This window comes from Hyla sarda, chromosome 6 (genome assembly GCF_029499605.1).
Source record: "Hyla sarda isolate aHylSar1 chromosome 6, aHylSar1.hap1, whole genome shotgun sequence".
In the NCBI taxonomy this organism is placed as follows: domain Eukaryota; kingdom Metazoa; phylum Chordata; class Amphibia; order Anura; family Hylidae; genus Hyla; species Hyla sarda.
In genome coordinates this window covers 291,851,856-291,871,494 of record NC_079194.1, presented here as the reverse complement: position 1 = coordinate 291,871,494, position 19,639 = coordinate 291,851,856, and the positions used below count along the sequence as shown (strand labels likewise).

Here is a 19,639-nt window from a genome sequence, read left to right as displayed (position 1 = left end):
GAATATAACTACTATAATACTGCCTCTGTATACAAGAATATAACTACTATAATACTGCCTCTATATACAAGAATATAACTACTATAATACTGCCCCTATATACAAGAATATAACTACTATAATACTGCCTCCTATATACAAGAATATAACTACTATAATACTGCTCCTATATACAAGAATATAACTACTATAATACTGCCTCTATATACAAGAATATAACTACTATGACCATAAAGAAGTATATGTCCTTAGACGCCCCCTAGATTTCTCCCCTCCGCCATCCTGTGCCATTTTTCCCCCCGCTATGACATGTGTGATTATGTGATGACTGAGTACCTATCAGACTATCCATTTCCATCACACAGAGGTGGGGACGGCTGGGTGTTTGGGGGGGGGGGGGGGGGGGGGGAGTGTATATACGACTGACATCTTGCGGTACAAAGGCACGGGAGCTATAAATAGTCTGCTCAATAATGAATGGGGTTCTGCTTATTTTCTATGAAATGACTGCGACTCCCCTGGTGCCGTTTCCTTTCATATGCACCTTCTGTCACTGGCTGCGGCTCAATCGGTGACGTGAAAGCAGAAGTGACTCTTCCCCCCCCCCCCCACCCCCGCTCTCCGGGCCCAAACACTGAGCTAAATTTAACTCTCCAACCCCGGTCGGCAGATAAGAGAGACTAGAAAATGTGATTTCGGATGCCTCTCACACATGGCGCTCACCGCTACATATAGAGCGGTCGGCCGTGCCCGGAATATTAATCCTGCCCTCGGATGGCTCGGTCTCCAGCAGAGATCACGAGCCGGAGAGGGCGGTAGAGAGGGGGGGACGATGACGACAGAGAGCGCAGTGGAGAGAGACGCAGAGAGAGAGAGAGAGAGGACAATGGAAAAGACACCAGAGCCCAGCAACTGCACAGGATTCCCTTGTTAAATAGGTCATGCTGGGACTTGTAGTTCCAGAAAAATGTTGCATAACGCTGTGACCAGTTTGGTTGCACAGTCCGAAGAGACAGTGGCTCCGATTTACTATTTTGTCGGGTTGTGCGCCAGAAATGAAAGACTCGACCAACTCTCCATTTTACTGAGAAAGCCCAGAAAAGGGGCGTGTCTTTTGGGGGAAAGGGGGTGTGTGGTCACATAAAAGGGGCGTGTTCCCGACATTTTCACAAAAACTCAACATATTTACTAAGGTTTCCACAGAAAATGTAGTGGATTTCAGCTAAGGAAAACCCTACAGATCAGAGCAGGTGTATAAAAAAATAAAAAATAAATAAAAAAAATAAAAAATAAAATAAAAATAAATAAAAATAAAAAAAAGCAAAAATGTAGGGAAATAATAGTAAATGCGGTGGGAATAAATTTTTAGGGAATTAAAACCCCCCAAAGAAACCTACACAACACTCTTAGTAAATCAGGGACAGTGATCTTTAATGTGCAGCTCTCCGGCTGTTGCAAAAACTACAAATACCACCCGCTGTCCGTCGAGGCCATGCTGGGAGTTGTAGTTTCTTAATAGCTGGAGGGCCGCCGGTCGGAGACCACTGAATATAATAGAAAGCTCCTGGTGAAAAGGGTGCGTCCCTCTACAGTAGTGTTTCCCAACCAGTGTGTCTCCAGCTGTTGCAAAACTACAACTCCCAACAGCCGAAGGCTACTACTCAGCTCTTCTAAACTACTGAATGGCCTATCAGACTGGACCCTGATTTTGTAGTGCAGTGTTTCCTAACTGGCATGCCTCCAGCTGTAGCAAAACTACAACTCCCAGCATGCCCGGACAGCCTTTGGCTGTCCGGGCATGCTGGGAGTTGTAGGTTTGCAACAGCTGGAGGCTCCCTGCTTGGGAAACACTGCTCCACAGTAGTGTTTTCCAACCAGTGTGCCTCCAGCTGTTGCAAAACTACAAATCCCCGCTTTGGTAGATAGCCGTTGTCTGTCTTGGCCGTGCTTGGAGTTGTAGTCTTGCAACAGCTGGAGGCACACTGGTTGGGAAACACTGCTCCACAGTAGTATTTTCCAACCAGTGTGCATCCAGCTGTTGCAAAACTACAAATCCCAGCTTGGGCAGATAGCCTTAGACTGTCTTGGCCGTGCTGAGAGTTGTAGTTTTGCAACAGCTGGAGACACACTGGTTGGGAAACACTGCTGTAGATGAAAGCACCCTTTTCACCAGGAGCTGTCTTATACACAGCAGTCTCCAACCAGAGGCTCTCCAGCTGTTGTGAAACTACAACTCCCAGCATGACAAAGACAGACAAGGCTTGGAGTTGTAGTTTTGAAACAGATCCTGGAAAAATAAAGCTTAGATTAGACAGCTCCTTGTGAAAAGGGTGATTCCCTCTACAGCAGTGTTTCCCAAACTGTGCCTTCAGCTGTTGCAAAACTACAACTCCCAGCACGCCTGGACAGCCTTTGTAGTAGTTTTGCATTGATATTTTCCTGGCTGCATATGCCTATGGCTAGATAGTGCCAGTCATCACGATTACGGTCATTTCTTTTTTATCTTTATAGTCCTTTCCAGCGATGAGATATAAGCATTTCTGTTAATATGCAAATGATGCTCAAGTGCCCAGGGGGTGTTTCCCAACATGGTAAGAGCCCAGGCAAGTTCAGCCTATGTCCTCTTATTCACCGCCTTTGTACTTGCTTGCATCCACCTATCTAGTTTGTCTGACAGCTACTAGATAAAGAGGACATGGGCCGGACTTACCTGGGCTCTTGCTGCGCCGGGGAACGCCCCCTGGGCACTTCAGCCTCAAAGGCTTATATGATGGCACTGGAACGTGTTATGGAGATAAAAATATGTTGTTGGGCTCCATCAATTATATGCAACCAGATGGGATGCCATATGTGGCTCACCCCTAATTTTATGTGAATCGAGTGTATTGTAGCCTCAGATTACAGCTGTGTATTTTGACCGGTTTTACTTTTAGACTTTATTTATTATTTTCCTCTTTTTGTTACGTTTTAAGGAGTAAATACATGTCACATACTGCATGTAAAAAGCTCATCAAAGGGGTTATCCAAAGGATAGGGGATAAGATGTCTGATTGCGGGGGGCCCGGCGCTGGGACCCCCCCGTGATCTCCGCGCAGCACCCGCATTCTATGCGGGGCTCCGTCTCCAGTCTCGGAAAACTCTTTGTTTCCGGGGCTGGAGACGTGACATAATGCCACGCCCCCTCCCACAGACATGAATGGAGGGGGCGTGGAGTTAAGTCACGTTTCCAGTGACATGTTCTTTTAAACCAGAAAATATATGGTAAAACTGTGCCATACATGGCTACATGTGGTATTGCAGCTTGTTTTGTCTATGGGAACTGTTAGAAATAGTTAAAGGGGTATTCCAGCACTACAGAAATTTTTTGTTTTTATAATAACAATACCCATCGGTAACATCCATCCTATGGCTGATCAGTGCTGTATTCTCTTTTATGTTCTGCAGTGCTGTATTCTCCTGTATGTTCTGCAGTGCTGTATTCTCTTGCATGTTCTGTGGTAACATCCATCATGTCTATCTGATCAGTGCTGTATTCTCTTTTAAGTTGCAGTGTTGCAGTTTATGTTTTATGTTGCAGTGATGTATTCTCTTGTATGTTTTGCAGTAACATCTACCCTGTGTATTTTGATCAGTGCTGTATTCTCCTGTATGGCTTGCAGTGCTGTATTCTCCTATACGTTTTGCAGTGCTGTATTCTCCTGTACATTTTGCAGTGCTGCATTCTCCTGTACATTTTGCAGTGCTGCATTCTCCTGTACATTTTGCAGTGCTGTATTCTCCTGAACGTTTTGCAGTGCTGTATTCTCCTGAACGTTTTGCAGTGCTGTATTCTCCTGAACGTTTTGCAGTGCTGTATTCTCCTGAACGTTTTGCAGTGCTGTATTCTCCTGAACGTTTTGCAGTGCTGTATTCTCCTGAACGTTTTGCAGTGCTGTATTCCTATGTATGTTCTGCAGTGCTGTATTCTCCTATACATCTTGCAGTGCTGTATTCTCCTATACATTTTGCAGAGCTGTATTCTCCTATACGTTTTGCAGAGCTGTATTCTAATATACGTTTTGCAGAGCTGTATTCTCCTATACGTTTTGCAGCTCTGTATTCTCCTGTATGCTCCGCAGTGCTGTATTCTCTTGTATGCTCTGTAGTGCTGTATTTTCCTGTATGCTCTGCAGTGCTTTATTCTCTTGTATGTGCTGCAGTGCTGCATTCTCTTGTATTCTGCAGTGCTGTATTCTCTTGTATTCTGCAGTGCTGTATTCTCTTGTATGTTCTGCAGTGCTGTATTCTCTTGTAGGTTCTGCAGTGCTGTATTCTCTTGTAGGTTCTGCAGTGCTGTATTCTCTTGTAGGTTCTGCAGTGCTGTATTCTCTTGTAGGTTCTGCAGTGCTGTATTCTCCTCTACGTTTTGCAGTGCTGTATTCTAGGGATCGACCGATATCGATTTTTTAGGGCCGATACCAATAATGTCACCTTTCAGGCCGATAGCCGATAACATACCGATATCGGTATAAGTTATGGGGACGTCACTAGTCATTACGCAGCGCACAGCAACAGCGCAGGAGCCAGAAGGATCTCGGACCTCGGGAACAGGTAATTATAACACCAGGGATGGGGGGAGGCGATATGTGGGCAGAGGATGGGGGGGGGGAGGCGATGGGGTAGCGGCATGTGGGCAGAGGATGGGGGGGGAGGCAATGGGGCAGCGGCGGCGGTATGTGGGCAGAGGATGGGGGGAGGCAATGGGGCAGTGGCGGCGACGGTCGTCTCTGGCCGGGGGGCAGGGCATTATCGGCATATAGGCAAGGTAATTGCCGATACCGATAATGCCCAAAATCGTGATTATCGCCCGATAATATCGGCCAAACCGATAATCGGTCGATCCCTACTGTATTCTCCTGTACCTTTTGCAGTGCTGTACTCTCCTGTACATTTTGCAGTGCTGTAATCTCTTGTATGTTCAACAGTACCATCTATCCTGTATCTGATCAGTGCTGTATTCTTTTGTATGTTCTGCAGTACTATATTCTCCTGTATGTTCTGCATTGTTGTATTCTCCTGTATGTTCTGCAATGCTGTATTCTCCTGCATGCTTTACACTGGTGTATTCTCCTGTATGTTTTACAGTGCTGTATTCTCCTGTATGTTTTGCAGTGCTGTATTCTCCTCTACGTTTTGCAGTGCTGTATTCTCCTGTACGTTCTGCAGTGCTGTATTCTCCTGTATGTTCTGCAGTGCTGTATTCTCCTGTATGTTCTGCAGTGCTGTATGCATGTTCTGTGGTAACATCCATCCTGTGTATCTGATCAGTTCAGTAGTCTCTTTTATGTTCTGCAGTGCTGTATTCTCTTGTATGTTTTGCAGTAATATCTATCCTGTGTATCTGATCAGTGCTGTATTCTCCTGTAAGTTCTGCAGTAACATCCATCCTCTGATCAGTGCTGTATTTTCCTATAAGTTCTGTGGTAACATCCATCCTCTGATCAGTGCTGTATTCTCTTGTATGTTTTGTGGTAACATCCATCCTGTGTATCTGATCAGTGCTGTATTCTCTAGTATGATCTGCAGTGCTGTATTCTCTTGTATGTTTTGAAGTAACATCTATCATGTGTATCTTATCAGTGCTGTGTTCCCTCCTGTATGTTATTTAGTTATATCCATCCAGGGGCAGTATATGCTGCTATGCCAGTGCAGCTAGACCCAACAGGAAAAATCTGTCTGCGGTCCTGGGGTGGGGGGGGGGGGGGGTTCATAACACATGCATTTGGGCTTGTGCCCCTGACCAATTCAGGACCCCAGCAAAACCCCTGCTGGTGACTGGACGCCGCTTTTAGAGCTTATGTTCCTATTGGTTGGATGAATAACAACAGGATCACTTCACCATCTGCATAAAAGAGGATTTACCTGAAAGACTAAGCTACTGAACATGTATGACAATCAACACTGGACACAAGGTGTACGTTAAGAGAGGAAACAAAAAGAGCAGCAGGGGGCGCAATAATATGTCACAGTGATATCTAGACGCAGAAGCCAATTTTTCGAATTACTTTAATTGAAAACTTGTTCTATTTGCCAGATCTATCTAAGTAAAATAAATATATAGAAACAGATATAAATATATTGAAAAAGATTGCCAGGAAAGAGAAGACACATTCTGATCCATCTATTCCGCCCTTATATTATTTCCATCTTAGGATAGATTTAGGTTTATCTCAGGAGGTTTACATTGACTTTCTGGGGATTTACCAACCACATCTGCTGAAAGTTTGTTCCAGGTAGCTCCTACTCTTTCAGTAAAGTAATATTTTCTCACATTTCTTCAGATCTACCCCCTCCCCAATAACCTCAGGCTGTGCCCCTTTTTGTTTTTGGCTTCACCCTTTTAAAACTTAGTTTAACCCTTTAACATACATAAAAGTTTCAATTAGGTCTCTTGTTTCTTTTGTTCTGTGCAGAAATATAAAACAGGACAGACTTAAAGGGGTATTCCAGCTTTATACAACTTATTCCCTATCCAAACGATAAGGGATAAGATGTATGATCGCAGGAGTCCCGCTGCTGGGGACCCCTGCGATCTCTGTGCAACCCCCGGCATGGGGCTGATGCTCTTCTCACCAAGCCTCTTCATTGTCTGGTTAGGACTCTGTTCCAGTCCTAGTATGTGCCCACATGACTCTCCATATTCCACATAATCTTCTGTGTGAAGCAGAAGTCGTTGTCTATGTGTCCCTATGAGACTCACATCAGGATCACATCTTATAGAGGTACATAGGCAAAGTGACTTCTGGTCCACACAGACGTATCTGTGGGATTCAATAGTCACGACTGCAGTCACCTTGGGCAAATAGCAGCGATGGATCGATGTCGTAGGCGAGGAGATAAAGACGCCTGGTGAGAGAAGCATTAGGACACATGCTTTAAGTGTACCCGTCATCAACAAAAGCTTTTATATAATGTAGATAATACCATTATTATTTGTAATATACATTGGTTAAAAAAATATGTATATTTTTGTCCCTCCAGCTATTGCTTGTATGTCTCTATGAGGAGTCCACATACAGGAAGTGAGGGTGGACAAGCGGGGCTCTGTGCACCGAGGACAAGCGGGGCTCTGTGCACCGAGGACAAGCGGGGCTCTGTGCACCGAGGACAAGCGGGGCTCTGTGCACCGAGGACAAGCGGGGCTCTGTGCACCGAGGACAAGCGGGGCTCTGTGCACCGAGGACAAGCGGGGCTCTGTGCACCGAGGACAAGCGGGGCTCTGTGCACCGAGGACAAGCGGGGCTCTGTGCACCGAGGACAAGCGGGGCTCTGTGCACCGAGGACAAGCGGGGCTCTGTGCACCGAGGACAAGCGGGGCTCTGTGCACCGAGGACAAGCGGGGCTCTGTGCACCGAGGACAAGTGGGGCTCTGTGCACCGAGGACAAGCAGGGCTCTGTGCACCGAGGACAAGCAGGGCTCTGTGCAGTGAGGCTCTGTGACATGATATGGGCTCACACTTGAGGATGATTGGCAAGTCAGGAGCCTGCACAGAGCCCTGCTTGTTCTGCCCTCACTTCCTGTATTTGGACTCCTCACAGAGACACACAGGCAATAGCTGCAGGGACAGAATTTTTTCACCCAAAAATATACATTTTTTAACCAATGTATATTACAAATATAAATTTATTGTTATTATCTATATTATATAAAAAGTTTTTGTTGACAACAGGTGCACTTTAAAAGGGGTTATCCAGGGAGCAGAAAATGTCCTCTCTCTCTCTTTTCCACGGTGGTCGCTTCCGCCTTCTCATCTCCTTGGAAGTATTCCTTCTCAGACAAGAGGGGGCAGGTGAAGTCATAATGACCAATAGCTGCTCCATGTTGTGGCAATATTCTTCTTCTATTACACATCTTTTGCTGGCGTGCTTTGAGCCACACACAATGATTACGACTGCCACCCGACCCCAAAGCCAAGGAGAGGGCAGAAGTGAGCACCAGAGAGAAGAGATCGGACCTTTTCTGCTCCTCTGACAACCCCTTTAAAGTGTTCCTGTCATTTAAAAAATTAACATGTCCAGTCGGAGTCTGAGAGATTGAGCAGGGAGAGAGGCACCCGGCCGCGCTCCTCTCCCCGCTCTGTGTCTATGAGACCCATAGATATACATTATAAGCTAAGCCCACACAACTCCCAGCTCACTCTTGTGATCGGACAGGGTCTGAACACTCCGATCCCGACCGATCAAAACGTTTGATATTTCTTTATAACAATTAAAGTATGGTATGTTACTTTAAGGCAGGGGGCAAAAATGCCCGCAGTGTTTTTAAAAAAAAAAAAAACGTAACTCCAGCATTTGTCTCCTGCCCATTCAGCAAAAATCGTTGAGGAGACGCAGTTCACGCTGGGCGGTACAATTGCCAAGGCCTTCGTATAACGCCCAGCGTGTTACATGCATTAGATGATTTTGGATAAATGGGACTTGTGCACGGAAATTGCTGGGTGTCATAGGTTGCATGGGCGACTACACTACCCATCGCAAGTTGCGTCTTTACGCACTGATCTGTGCAGAATGGGAGGGAGACCATTACTGGACACTTTAAAGGAGTACTCTGGTGGAACACTTATTTATTTTTTTATTAACTGGTGCCAGAAAGTTAAACAGATTTGTAAATGACTTCTATTAAAAAATCTTTACCCTTCCAGCACTTTTTAGCAGCTGTATGCTACAGAGGAAATTCTTTTCTTTTTGAATTTCTTTTTTGTCTTGTCCACAGTGCTCTCTGCTGACACCTGATGGCCGTATCAGGAACTGTCCAGAGAAGGAGAAAATCCCCATTGCAAACCTATGCTACTCTGGACAGTTCCTGATACGGTCAGATGTGTCAGTAGAGAGCACTGTGGACAATAAAAAAAAAGAAATTCAAAAAGAAAAGTATTTCCTCTGTAGCATACAAGTTTTTGTCTTGTCCACAGTGCTCTCTGCTGACACCTGATGCCCGTATCAGGAACTGTCCAGAGCAGGAGAAAATTCCCATTGCAAACCTATGCTGTTCTGGACAGTTGCTGATACGGGCATCAGGTGTCAGCAGAGAGCACTGTGGACAAGCCAAAAAAGACATTCAAAAAGAAAAGAATTTCCTCTGTAGCATACAGCTGCTAATAAGTACTTCTAAGATTTTTTTTAATAGAAGTAATTTACAAATCTGTTTAACTTTCTGGCACCAGTTGATTAAAAAAAAAAAAAATTTCCACTGGAGTTTTTTTCAAATCAACTGGTGCCAGAAAGTTACACATATTTGTAAATTACTTCTATTTGAAAATCTTGATCCTTCCAGTACTTATCAGCTGCTGTATGCTCCAGAGGAAGTTGTGTAGTTCTTTCCAGTCTGCCCACAGCCCTCTCTGCTGCCACCTCTGTCCACATCAGGAACCGTCCCAGAGCAGGATAGGTTTGCTATGGGGATTTGCTCCTACTCTAGACAGTTCCTGACATGGACAGAGGTGGCAGCAGAGAGCACTGTGGTCAGACTGGAAAGAACTACACAACTTCCTCTGTAGCACACAGCAGCTGATCTGTACTGGAAGGATTAAGATTTTTAAATTGTGGAGTACCCCTTTAAAGGGGTACTCCAGTGGAAACAATTTTTTTTTTTATCAACTGGTGCCAGAAAGTTAAACAGATTTGTAAATGACTTCTATTAAAAAAAATCTTTACCCTTCCAGTACTTTTTAGCAGCTGTATGCTCCAGAGGAAATTCTTTTCTTTTTTAATGTCTTTTTTGTCTTGTCCACAGTGCTCTCTGCTTACCCCTGATCCCTGTATCATCAGGAACTGTCCAGAGCAGCATAGGTTTGCAATGGGAATTTTCACCTGCTCTGGACAGTTCCTGATACAGGCATCAGGTGTCAGCAGAGAGCACTGTGGACAAGACAAAAAAGAATTTCAATAAGAAAAGAATTTTAAATAGAAGTAATTTACTAATCTGTATAACTTTCTGGCAAGAAAAAAAAAAACAGCAGATTTCATATACTACCCATATTCCCCTGCCCAAATTTTTTTTTGGGGGGGCCATTGCTAAGTAAAGCATAGAACTACCAAAACCTACGAAGTCATGAACCAGAAGTACTTAGTTTTTGAAGCATTTATTAGTATTTACCACTCAGATTGTGCGGTCACAATACGAAATCAACAAGAAATAAAAGTATCTGTGCGCAGAGGCAAGGCTGTATGCTTACCGCTGCACACGGAGGGGGAGGAGGCGTTGTAGAGAAGCGGATAGAGCTGAAGGCACCGGATCAAGGGCAGGCTGTCCCTACACTCGGAGCATCCCCTGTTCAGATCCAGAGCAGCACGGAAGACATGTAGAGCACCAGACAGGTTCTTGAGGGACAGGTAGGCATTACCCAGGCTCAGCAATGTCAGGGGCTGTGAATAAAGAACCATACGTTAGTGCCAGAGACATTACAGAGTACATATAGCAGTGTTTCCTAACCAGGCTGCCTCCAGCTGTTGCAAAACTACAACTCCCAGCAGGCCCGGACAGCCGTTGGCTGTCCGGGCCTGCTGGGAGTTGTAATTTTGCAACAGCTGGAGGCACCTTGGTTAAGAAACATTATCATAGAGAATGAAAGGAGCGCTGACCGCACATGCCGTAGCAACCATTCCTGGGATAATTCTGCGGTCAGGCCACCACCGATCCAAAAGCAACAGCTGGAGGCACCCTGGTTGGAAAACACAGATTTATAGCTCGTAAAACATTTCTGCGTCTGTATTATGGGTGCAAGTAGCGGCCCAACCGTGGAGTCTTACAGAGTGACCCAAACTGAAAGCATCATCGTGGTCTAGGACACTGTCAGGCCGGGCATACTGGGAGTTGTAGTTTTGCAACAGCTGGAGTCTCTCTGCTTGGTAAACGTGGATCTATATGCTCTTGTGTATGCCTTGTGCTTACCTGTTTTAGCTGATGTGGCAGGCATAAGGGGTTTTTAGCCATAGTGATTTTAATTTGTTGACTTAAATGATTACCTAATGCTGCCTACTCCTATAAGCCTATGGCTTTAAAGAGAGGGGGGGGGGGGGTGGAGTCTCATCACTGCACCTGTTCGTGTAATCAGACTGATGGTGCTATAGGTCACCCAGGTGAACTGATTAGACTCATGAGAGGGTTGGTGTCAGTTCACACTGTGCTGTTCTAATGCGTTTTTCCTACTCAAAGTGGTTTAGAGAAATATTGCCAAATGGTGAAAGTGATTTGACCTATAATCACAACTGAGGTGTTTTATGAAGATTCCCTATTTCATACCTTAAAGGGGTACTCCGGTGCAAAACATTTTTATTTATTTATTTATTTTTTTTTAAATCATCTGGTGCCAGAAAGTTAAACAGATTTGTAAATGACTTCTATTAAAAAATCTTAATCCTTCCAGTACTTATCAGCTGCTGTATCCTACAGAGGAAATTCTTTTCTGTTTCAATTTCTTTTTTGTCTTGTCCACAGTGCTCTCTGCTGACACCTGATGCTCATATCAGGAACTGTCCAGAGCAGGAGAAAATCACCATAGCAAATCTATTCTGCTCTGGACAGTTCCTGACACGGACAGAGGTGTCAGCAGAGAGCACTGTGCTCAACACAAAAAAGAAATTCAAAAAGAAAAGAATTTCCTCTGTAGCATACAGCTGCTAAAAAGTACTGGAAGGGTAAAGATTTTTTAATAGAAGTAATTTACAAATCTGTTTAACTTTCTGGCACCAGTTCATTTAAAAAAAAAATAAATAAAAAAAAAAAAAGGTTTTCCACCGGAGTACCCCTTTAAGTTCTGAATTATTTTTAACACCGTAAACTGTTTTAGGACAATAAGCCATGAACGTTTTCACACACTGAATTTTTACTGCAATTTTCACACATTTTTACGGCATTTTAGTTTTTGTTTTTTTTTACAGCAAATTTTCAAAAATGCATGTATTAACATTTTTTTTTATTTTACTGTTTTTTACACAATTACGGTACAATATCTCCATTTCTGGATAATACATGGCAAGAGCAGAAAACAAAAGCAGCAAGAAATACAATGTGTGAACACAGCCTCAGGAGAGGTGTACAACTATTATATATCCTGATCCCCATAGAGATAGCAGCAGTATACAGATAGAGCTAGAGGGGAGGTGTATAACTATTATATCTCCTGATCCCATAGAGATAGCAGCAGTATACAGATAGAGCTAGAGGGGAGGTGTATAACTATTATATCTCCTGATCCCATAGAGATAGCAGCAGTATACAGATAGAGCTAGAGGGGAGGTGTATAACTACTTTATATCTAAAATCTAATAGATAGCAGAAGCAGGATACAGATGAAGCTGAAGGGGAGGTGTATAACTACTATACATCCGGAATCCCATAGAGATAGCAGCAGTATACAGATAGTGCTGGAGGGGTGGTATATTACTACTACATATCCTGATCTCATACAGATAGCAGCAGTATACAGATTGAGCTGGAGGAGAGATATATAACTACTATATATCCTGATGACACAGAGATAGCAGCAGTATACAGACATAGCTAGAGGGGAGGTGTATAACTACTATATATCCTGATCCCATAGAGATAGCTGCAGCAGTATACAGATAGAGCTGGAGAGGAGGTGTATAACTACAATATATCCAGATCCCATAGAGATAGTAGCAGCAGTATACAGAGAGAGCTAGAGGGGAGGTGTATAACTACTATATATCCTGATCCCATAGAGATAGCAGCAGTACAGATAGAGCTGGGAGGGGAGGTGTATAACTATTATATATCCTGATCCCATAGAGATAGCTGCAGTCGTATATAGATAGAGCTGGAGGGGAGGTGTATAACTACTATATATCCTGATCCCATAGAGATAGCTGCAGTCGTATACAGAGAGGGGTAGAGAGGTGTAAAACTACTATATATTCTGATCTCATAGAGATAGCAGCAGTATACAGATAGAGATAGAGGAGAGGTGTATAACTAATATATATTCTGATCTCATAGAGATTGCAGCAGTATACAGATAGAGCTAGAGGAGAGGTGTATAACTACTATAAATCCTGATCCCATAGAGATAGCCGCAGTATACAGATGTGGGCAGGGAGGGGATTTAGACTAATGAAATACAGATGCTGCTGTGCAGGAATAAAAAAAATGGTGCTGTATGATTAGCTAGTACAAGTGTGCATGATATGGGCAAAAAAAAAAAACAACCCAAAGTTCTTCTTTAACCTCCCTGGCGGTATGATTCTTTCTGGAAATTTGTACCAAAAGCGGTACAATTTTTTGCACTGAATCTCACATCTCCCCCGCGCCCATTTCACATCTCCCCCATCACATTCCCCCTCCCTTATCACATTCCCCCTCCCTTGTCACATCCCCCCGTCACATTCTCCCCCCTCCTTGTCACATTCTTCCCCCCTTGTCACATTCTTCCCCCCTTGTCACATTCTTCCCCCCTTGTCACATTCTTCCCCCCTTGTCACATTCTTCCCCCCTTGTCACATTCTTCCCCCCTTGTCACATTCTTCCCCCCTTGTCACATTCTTCCCCCCTGTCACATTCTTCCCCCCTGTCACATTCTTCCCCCCTGTCACATTCTTCCCCCCTGTCACATTCTCCCCCCCTGTCACATTCCCCCCCTGTCACATCCCCCCCCTGTCACATTCCCCCCCTGTCACATTCCCCCCCTGTCACATTCCCCCCCTTCATGTTACATTCCCCTCCCCATGTCAAATCCCCCCTTTGTCACATCCCCCCCCCTTCATGTCACATTCCCCCTCCCCTGTCACATTCCCCCCTCTTGGTACATCCTTCCCCCTTGTCACATTCCTCCATGTCACATTCCCCCCTGTCACATTCCCCCCCCCCCCCTTGTCACATTCCCCCCCTTGTCACATCCCCCCCCCTCTGTCACATTCTCCCCCCCCTTGTCCTGCAGCAGTATACACTAGGTTTGCCGGGCAGATTTCAAACCTAGTGTATTTGCTGCAGAACAAGTCCTTTCCCCTTCAGCCAATCACAGGCTTTACACCACTGCGCCCTGTGATTGGCTGAAAAGTGAAAGGTCCTGTAAGATGAATAGAGCAGGGACCAGAGCGCACGGAGGGGAACGACATCTTCAGGGACCGGGACTAGGTGAGCAAAAGTTTTTTTTATTTTACTACTTTTTCCTTTTACATTTAGCTCAGTGTTTTTCTGACAGGGTGCCTCCAGCTGTTGTGAAACTACTACTCCCAGCATGCCCAGACAGCCTTTGGCTGTTCGGGCATGCTGAGAGTTGTAGTTTTGCAACAGCTGGAGGCCCCCTGGTAGGGAAACACTGACTTTTAGTATTTTTCTTTACCTGCTCTGGCCGACCCCCGCAACGGGAGCCGACCAGAGGAGATAATCGCATGTTTTCCCGGGGGCCGCATCGCTATATCGCATTGCTTTTGGGATATATCGTGCAGCCCGGCCGGGAACTCTGTAATTCTACCCCGAGCGTGACTCGGGGTTACCGATCCTGGCAGGGAAAATTAACCCCGAGTCACGCTCGGGAATACCGCTCAGGAGGTTAAAGGGGGGGATTTCAGCTTTCGAAACCATATTCCCTAACAGGCTAATAACACACTGCAGTTTTTCATTTTTGGTGGTTTTTGAGAGCCAGGGGTGGCTGTAAGGAGCCGGTGCAGATAGTGACTATTGGGGATCGATGGTTTTGTGCATTACATGCAGCACTGTGTATCCCACAGCAGATCACAGTGGGTCCCAGAAGGTAGACCCTGTGTACTTGTTGCAGGAGCAGGGTTTTCCCAACCAGGGTGCCTCCAGCTGTTGCAAAACTACAACTCCCAGCATGCCCGGACAGCCGAAGGCTGTCCGGGCATGCTGGGAGTTGTAGTTTTGCAACAGCTGGAGGCATCCTGGTTGGGAAACACTGTGCTGGGGGATGGAGGACTTTTTTATTTTTTTTGTTATACATGAGAAATATTCTGTCCATTTATAACCAGCACCACTCACCTCAGAGCGATCTAAGGTCCTTGCTTGGAGCAATAATTTACTGGCATCCAGATAAAGCCCGTGGTGCATCAGCAAGTTCGCCAGATTCACCAGTGGGATATGTTGGTTCTGAGCTGGAGCCTGGTTCAGTGCTCTGCGCAGGCAAGCAATGGCTTGTGTACAGTTTCCTATGGCTCGCCAGTATAGAGCCGCCTCATTTAGAATGGTCCACACCGGCCCGGCTGGCTAAAAAAATAAAAAAAATAATAATAATAAATGCATTACTTATATTATGTAATGGTTTTAAAGTTTCAACTATTTCATCAATGTAAAGATAGCAGATTTACCTGTGGTACATACAGCTGATTGGACAGGATTTGGAAAGATACAACCCTGTCTCTATATAAAGGTCTCACATACGAATTTCAGAGCAAAAAAAAATAAAAATAATGAAGCAATGAGGTGGAAAGAACTGCCTGTACTGCTCAGAGACAGGATTATGTGAAGTCACATATCTGGAAAAGGGGGACACAATTTCTGCTGCACTGATGGCTCCCAATAATCTCTACACATAGAAATCAATGGAAGTAAGTTATCAAGACCAGTGTACAGGAAGATTAGAGGAGTTGCCCATAGCAACCAATCTTTTATTGGCCTCTGAAAAATTAAGACAGCGATCTGATTGGTTGCTATGGGCAACTGGTCAACTTTTCCCCTACACAGGTTTTGATAAATCTCCCCCAATATGTGTGTGCGCATATGCATGTATGTATAAATATTATAATTTTTTATATATATATATATATATATATATATATATATATATATATATATATACACACATATATATATATTTATGTGTATATACATATATATATATATTTATGTGTATATACATATATATATATTTATGTGTGTGTATATATATATATATATATATATATATATATTTTTTTTTTTTTTTTAATACTTATTTTTATACTTATTTATTTTTATATTTATTTTTATACACATATATACCGTATTTATCGGGGTATACCACGCACCGGCCTATAACACGCACCCTCATTTTACCACGGATATTTGGGTAAAAAAAGTTTTTTACCCAAATATCCATGAAAAAATGAGGGTGCGTGTGTGCGCGTGTATACCCCGATATACCCCCAGGAAAGGCAGGGGGAGAGAGGCTGTTGCTGCCCGCTTCTCTCCCCCTGCCTTTCCTGGGGTCTAGAGCGCTGCTGCCGGCCCTTTTCACCCCCTGGTTATCGGCGCCGCTGCCCGTTCTGTCCCCCTGACTATCGGTGCCGGCGCCGATAGCCAGGGGGAGAGAAGCGGCGCCGACAGCCAGGGGGAGAGAAGGGGCAGCGGCACCCATTGCCGGCGCCGCTGCCCCGTTGCCTCCCCCCATCGCCGGTGGCATAATTACCTGAGTCCGGTTCGCGCTGCTCCAGGCCTCCGTCCCCAGCGTCGTTGCTATGCATGGCGCGGCGCTCTGACGTCATGCGCCGCGCCGTTCAGCGCATAGCAATGACGCCGGGGACGCACGACGGAGGCCTGGAGCAGCGCGGACCCGACTCAGGTAATTATGCCACCGGGGATGGGGGGAGGCAACGGGGCAGCGGCGCCGGCAATGGGTGCCGCTGCCCCTTCTCTCTCCCTGGCTATCGGCGACCGCACCGATAGTCAGGGGGACAGAACGGGCAGCGGCGCCGATAACCAGGGGGTGAAAAGGGCCGACAGCAGCGCTCTAGACCCCAGGAAAGGCAGGGGGAGAGAAGCGGGCAGCGACGGCCTCTCTCCCCCTGCCTTTCCTGGGGGTGTATCGGCGTATAACACGCACACAGACTTTAGGCTAAAAATTTTAGCCTAAAAAGTGCGTGTTATACGCCGATAAATACGGTACATATATATATATATATATATATATATATATATATATATATATATATATATATATATATATATATATATATATATATATATATATATATATATATATATATCTCGTATATACTCGAGTATAAGCCGAGTTTTTCAGCACGATTTTTCGTGCTGAAAACACCCCCCTCGGCTTATACTCGAGTGAACTCCCCCACCCGCAGTGGTCTTCAACCTGCGGACTTCCAGAGGTTTCAAAACTACAACTCCCAGCAAGCCAGGGCAGCCATCGGCTGTCCGGGCTTGCTGGGAGTTGTAGTTTTGAAACCTCCGGAGGTCCGCAGGTTGAAGACCACTGCGGCCTTCAACATCATCCAGCCCCCTCTCACCCCCTTTAGTTCTGAGTACTCACCTCCGCTCGGCGCTGGTCCGGTCCTGCAGGGCTGTCCGGTAAGGAGGTGGTCCGGGCTGCTATCTTCACCGGGGAGGCCTCTTCTAAGCGCTTCGGGCCCGGCCTCAGAATAGTCACGTTGCCTTGACAACGACGCAGATACGTCGTCGTCAAGGCAACGGCTCTATTCCGGGCCGGAAGCGCGGAGAAGAGGCGCCCCCGGTGAAGATAGCAGCCCGGACCACCTCCTCACCGGACCACCTCCTTACCGGACAGCCCTGCAGGACCGGACCAGCGCCGAGCGGAGGTGAGTACTCAGAACTAAAGGGGGTGAGAGGGGGCTGGATGATGTTGAAGGCCGCAGTGGTCTTCAACCTGCGGACCTCCGGAGGTTTCAAAACTACAACTCCCAGCAAGCCCGGACAGCCGATGGCTGCCCGGGCTTGCTGGGAGTTGTAGTTTTGAAACCTCTGGAGGTCCGCATGTTGAAGGCCGCAGTGGTCTTCAACCTGCGGACCTCCGGAGGTTTCAAAACTACAACTCCCAGCAAGCCCGGACAGCCGATGGCTGCCCGGGCTTGCTGGGAGTTGTAGTTTTGAAACCTCTGGAGGTCCGCATGTTGAAGGCCGCAGTGGTCTTCAACTTGCGGACCTCCGGAGGTTTCAAAACTACAACTCCCAGCAAGCCCGGACAGCCGATGGCTGCCCGGGCTTGCTGGGAGTTGTAGTTTTGAAACCTCTGGAGGTCCGCAGGTTGAAGACCACTGAGGGCGAATGATGAGAAGAGGATGATGAAGGGGGGGGGGGTGTGGGGATAATGAAGGGGGGTGGGGATGATGAAGGGGGGGGGTGTGGGATGATTACAAGGGGATGATGAAGGGGGGATGTGTGGGATGATAAGGGGATGTGTGGGATGATGACAAGGGGATGATGAAGGGGGGATGTGTGGGATGATGAAAAGGGGATGATGAAGGGGGGATGTGTGGGATAAGGGGATGTGTGGGATGATGACAAGGGGATGATGAAGGGGGGATGTGTGGGATGATGACAAGGGGATGATGAAGGGGGGATGTGTGGGATGATAAGGGGATGTGTGGGATGATGACAAGGGGATGATGAAGGGGGGATGTGTGGGATGATAAGGGGATGTGTGGGATGATGACAAGGGGATGATGAAGGGGGGATGTGTGGGATGATAAGGGGATGTGTGGGATGATGACAAGGGGATGATGAAGGGGGGATGTGTGGGATGATGAAAAGGGGATGATGAAGGGGGGATGTGTGGGATAAGGGGATGTGTGGGATGATGACAAGGGGATGATGAAGGGGGGATGTGTGGGATGATGACAAGGGGATGATGAAGGGGGGATGTGTGGGATGATAAGGGGATGTGTGGGATGATGACAAGGGGATGATGAAGGGGGGATGTGTGGGATGATAAGGGGATGTGTGGGATGATGATAAGGGGATGTGTGGGATGATGACAAGGGGATGATGAAGGGGGGATGTGTGGGATGATGACAAGGGGATGATGAGGATGTTAATGACGGGTCTGGATGATGACAGGGGGGGATGAGGTATTTCCCACCCTAGGCTTATACTCGAGTCAATAACTTTTCCTGGGATTTTGGGTTGAAATTAGGGGTCTCGGCTTATACTCGGGTCGGCTTATACGGTATATATATATATATATATATATATATATATACGGTATATATATATATATATATATATATATGATAGGGGATAAGTTTTGCACATGATATATCTCCTTTAAAGGGGTACTCCAGTGGAAAACATTTTTTTTTTTTTTTTTTTAATCAACTGGTGCCAGAAAGTTAAACAGATTTGTAAATTACGTCTATTAAAAAAATCTTTACCCTTCCAATTCTTTTTAGCAGCTGTATGCTACAGAGGAAGTTCTTTTCTTTTTGAATTTCATTTTTGTCTTGTCCACAGTGCTCTCTGCTGACACCTCTGTCCGTATCAGGAACTGTCCAGAGCAGGAGAAAATCCCCATATGCTGCTTTCGACAGTTCCTGACATGGACAGAGGTGGCAGCAGAGAGCACTGTGGACAAGACAAAAAAAAAAAAGAAATTCAAAAAGAAAAGAATTTCCTCTGTAGTATACAGCTGCTAAAAAGTACTGGAAGGGTTAAGGTTTTTTTTTTTTTATGGCATCAGTTGAAAAAAAAAATAAATGTTTTCCACCGGAGTACCCCTTTAAGATAAATTAAGAAAAAAGCAACAACTATACAGACCTGAGCAAAAGAAAGATATAGAGAAAGCTTCAATTCATCCTCTGTAACGCTGAGGTTATCGACCAGAGACTGCAGGGCCTGCGGAAGACACAAGACGACTGAGATGTTGTGCTGCTGGGGTGTGAGAGGTCA

The 19,639-nt window shown here is 45.6% G+C and overlaps 2 protein-coding genes across 2 annotated transcripts in view; both read right to left on the bottom strand.

Annotated features, from left to right (window-relative positions):
• LOC130277255 (calreticulin-like) overlaps positions 1 to 19,639 on the bottom strand; it is a 272,928-nt gene that overhangs the window by 48,272 nt on the left and 205,017 nt on the right. The window lies entirely within an intron of this gene.
• The window catches only part of TTC17 (tetratricopeptide repeat domain 17), an 89,397-nt gene that overhangs the window by 27,142 nt on the left and 42,616 nt on the right, over positions 1 to 19,639 (bottom strand). Inside the window, 3 exon segments of the mRNA XM_056527729.1 lie at positions 10,215 to 10,404; positions 14,999 to 15,223; positions 19,508 to 19,585. Coding sequence (XP_056383704.1) covers positions 10,215 to 10,404; positions 14,999 to 15,223; positions 19,508 to 19,585 — 493 coding nt within the window.